Source organism: Priapulus caudatus, unplaced genomic scaffold (assembly GCF_000485595.1).
Source record: "Priapulus caudatus unplaced genomic scaffold, Priapulus_caudatus-5.0.1 Scaffold690, whole genome shotgun sequence".
Classification (NCBI taxonomy): domain Eukaryota; kingdom Metazoa; phylum Priapulida; class Priapulimorpha; order Priapulimorphida; family Priapulidae; genus Priapulus; species Priapulus caudatus.
Genome location: NW_014577751.1, coordinates 143,396 through 147,104, shown reverse-complemented (window position 1 = coordinate 147,104; position 3,709 = coordinate 143,396). Strand labels below are relative to the sequence as shown.

Sequence of the window (3,709 nt, the reverse complement as noted above, 5' to 3'; positions counted from 1 at the left end):
AATATACATATAAATCAATATACATATAAATATATATATATATACCATGTTGATTGTATAATTACTGCATTAATAACAGACAATATTTACTGAGCAACGCTATACCACGTATGGAACATATAATATTAGGAAACCCTACGTAATAGCAATATTCAAAGGGACAACAACGGCTGCTGCCTGGATAGTTGCGTTTGTCAATATATAGGCTTCCTCGTACATCGTCTAGCATCTATATGAGGTCAAGGTCGTAGCTTAATCACTGCACCATCGGCCGGACACAAACCTGGAGGTAATCCATCACCACACGAGGGCGCCTCTGTATGGAGCCCATCGCGGTGGCGCCAGCTACGCGAGCAGCGAGACGCCTCTGGATGCTGCGCTGTACCTGAGGGAGGTCGAAGAACCGTCTCCATGACGACGCATCCTCTGCCGGCCGACCTGCACAGGAGTAGTACAGCAGTTGAACGCTATTGTTTACGCGAATATTTCTCACGCTCAGTACTGCTCTTTTAAGCCCGTCTCTGTAACCGTACGTGTGCGCAGCAATAATATCTCGTGCATGCTGGCGGATTCTAGAGCATAAAATACACCGTGCATACATTAGCAAAGGCATATATTCAACCTGTACGAACAGTCTATTCTGTGTACATAGCAATACAAATAAGAATCAGTATAGATTCAGAAGTGATCTCACTGGTGCATAATTGCATGTACTCCATCACTATTTGCAGCACAAGTACAGAAATCAGTGCATAACTGTGTGGAGGATAGCAGCACAGACTAGCACATGCTCTGCATTACGTGTTCTCGTTCATGACTATCACGACCACACGATGACAGCACGTGTCAGTCTACCAGGGTACCTGGTTGTGGAAGATGTGCATGCTTCGGCGGGATGCTGCGATTGCGAGAGACCGCCACCGCGTTGTCGTCTGTGAGATTCAGCATCAAGCCGCTACAGCTAAGCGTGTCCGAGACCTGGCTCAGGGATGCTTCTGAGACACGACTGAGGGATGTCTCGGAGAAATGACTCAGGGATGCTTCCGAGACATGACTCAGGGATGCTTCTGATAGGAAGCTTGAGTCTCCACCTCTCAGATCGTCTGTGTTCACCTAACATAGGGCAGCATTGCTAGAGTAAGCACATGGCGGAAACTTGGTGCATAAACACATCGTAAACACAGTGTTCAAATGGTGAGCACATTGTAATATATCAAGAGCTAATAATAGGTATTATTAGCTCTTGATATGTGTGTGTATTTATATATGTCCAACTTGACCCTGATTGCTAGTATTATCATATTACTTTGTATGTTCTAAATACATCTAATTATGCAATTACGTAAATGTTATATGTTATATTGATTTGTTAAATCTAATTCTAAATTAGAAATATATTATTCATGTATTAACCTAGAAATCATTGGTAAGAAACCACATTACATATGCTAATCCAGTGTATTCTTAAATTTAACCAATATCTATATTCAATGATCTATATCCAATATCTATGATGATCTATATTAATATCTTATGATCTATATTCAATATCTATATCCAATGACGAAATGCTGTTTTCCTTCAGTGCACACTTATTCATCTTCATGCCCATTTGCGATTAGTTAAATTTTAATGGCGGTGTCACGTTGTGTATCCATGTTGATAATTATTGCAAAATCTTTTTTGCAGGAAAGTTGAGCACACATGAGAACTTGCACAAGGGAGAAACAGAATATATTCGAGCTGTGCGATGCAATCTACTCACTTACGGATGCAAAACCTTGAAGGACAGAAGCACTTTTTATGCATGTGAATACATAATATTCTATTAGCTGAACCTTATTAGCTGAACAGTCCTCAGAGACACATGTACATTCAAACTGAAATGAAGCCATATGTGTGTGATACGTGTGAAGGCAGGTTTATAACCTCTGATGGTCTCGACTTACATAAGCTCACTAACACAATTGATAAACCGTTCGCGTGTGATAAATGTGGATACAAGACCTTTCGGCCAAGTGCTATCCAGACACACATCATGCGTATGCATACAAATGAGAAGTGCTATCTGTGTGATATATGCGGACATAGGAGCCTTACATTAGAATACCTCAAGATACACATGCGCACTCACACAAATAAGAAGCGATATGTGTGGATAGAGATGTAATAGTGGTAGTGCTCTTGTGAAACACAAGCGCACCCACACAGGAGAGAAGCCATATGAATGCAGTATGTGTGAATTCAAGTGTAGCCAATCCACTGGTCTTCGTCGGCACATGGTCATTCACACAGGAGAAAAACCGACTTCATGTTCCTTATGTGAACTCGGGTTTATTAGTCCTCATCATCTGCGAAGACACATGCGCGTTCACACAGGAGAAAAACCCTACACGTGTAATATGTGTGATTATACGAGCTCTGAGGCTGGTAATCTGCAGACACACATGCGCACTCACACAGGAGAGAAGCCCTATGCTTGTGACAGATGTGATACAACTGTTCTCACTCTGTTAGTCTGCGAAAACACATGAGCACTCGTCATGAGAAGCATATTATGTGATGCACGTACATGCATATGCAAGTTTGACTGCAATATATACATTTTGAAGTAAAGAACCGATGCTAGTCGTGCTATAATTTGCTGCAACTGTCTATTATATTGTTAGCGAAATAACGCGTGCATAGTATTTAGACATTTATATTTTGTATTTGCCAATGATAAATCGTAACTTGAATAAGTTGTTGCCTTATCCTCTACTCTCTTGTTAACTCACTTCTTGTCATTGTAAACACCATCTACTAGCATCTTTCGACAAAAATTTGAAGAAGGAGATGCAGCTAAAGGGTGTGGGGGGCGTAGGAGATAAGGGAAGTATTCCTTATGCCTGGGACTAAACTAGCCTAGATATACTGCTAGGCAAAAGCGAACACTGCTAGTTATACCATCATCGTATTAGAGCTAGCATTTAAGACGCATGCACGCGTGCACTTACGCAAACAAATGCACGCACGCACGCACGCAGTGGCGCGCATATATGCCACACACGCATGTGCGGGGAGAGGTGCACTGTAGTTACCACGGTTATAACCGCCATCCTATCGTCAGACCCGATGGTAACATCGGATAGACCATTAAATTATGTCCTAGAAATTGTACAACCTGATGCTGTGCCAGGGCCCAATAGCCTTCCTTAGATAAATGTGGCAAATTTTGGCACAACTTGTAAACTTGTAATGTTTGTGTTAGAACAGAAAGTGCGGTTGTATGTTATATATTATATATGTTATATATTATTCATCGTGTTATGGAACACATAAGTAAAAGAGATAACGAACATTACAAATTTACAATTTCTGTTCAGGTGTCATAGTATTTTTGACAAAATAAATGTGATAAAATCTATTTCAGAAGCTGATAATGCATAGCAAGTGTTTTTTGATATAAGTAAGATGTTATTAGTCGCTATCTATCTCCTCCCTCTCAGTCTCTCTCTATCCCTCTCTCTCTCTGTCTCTCCTCTCTCTCTCTCTCTCTCTCTCCCACTATCTCTCTTCTCTCAATATATATGTATCTCTCTCTTGTTTCTCTCTCTGACCTTATATCGTCTCTCTTCGCGCTTGTCTCTCCTCTCTCTCACCGTCCTCCTCTTTTTTTGCTTAGAAATCTTACTCAGAAATCACTCAAGCATTTGTTACACAGCAGCCA

At 41.0% G+C, this 3,709-nt stretch overlaps 2 protein-coding genes across 2 annotated transcripts in view; both read right to left on the bottom strand.

The window, feature by feature from the left end:
* The window catches only part of LOC106812818 (chromodomain-helicase-DNA-binding protein 1-like), a 21,472-nt gene extending 19,860 nt beyond the window's left edge, over positions 1 to 1,612 (bottom strand). The window contains exons 1-3 of the mRNA XM_014816802.1: positions 1,589 to 1,612; positions 864 to 1,113; positions 284 to 438 (exon numbers count right to left, since the gene is read on the bottom strand). Coding sequence (XP_014672288.1) covers positions 284 to 438; positions 864 to 1,113; positions 1,589 to 1,612 — 429 coding nt within the window. The remainder of the gene's footprint in view (positions 1 to 283; positions 439 to 863; positions 1,114 to 1,588) is intronic.
* A 1,523-nt stretch (positions 1,613 to 3,135) lies between these two features.
* LOC106812817 overlaps positions 3,136 to 3,709 on the bottom strand; it is a 12,737-nt gene continuing 12,163 nt past the window's right edge. The window contains exon 15 of the mRNA XM_014816801.1: positions 3,136 to 3,147. Within this exon, the coding sequence (XP_014672287.1) occupies positions 3,136 to 3,147 (12 nt within the window). The remainder of the gene's footprint in view (positions 3,148 to 3,709) is intronic.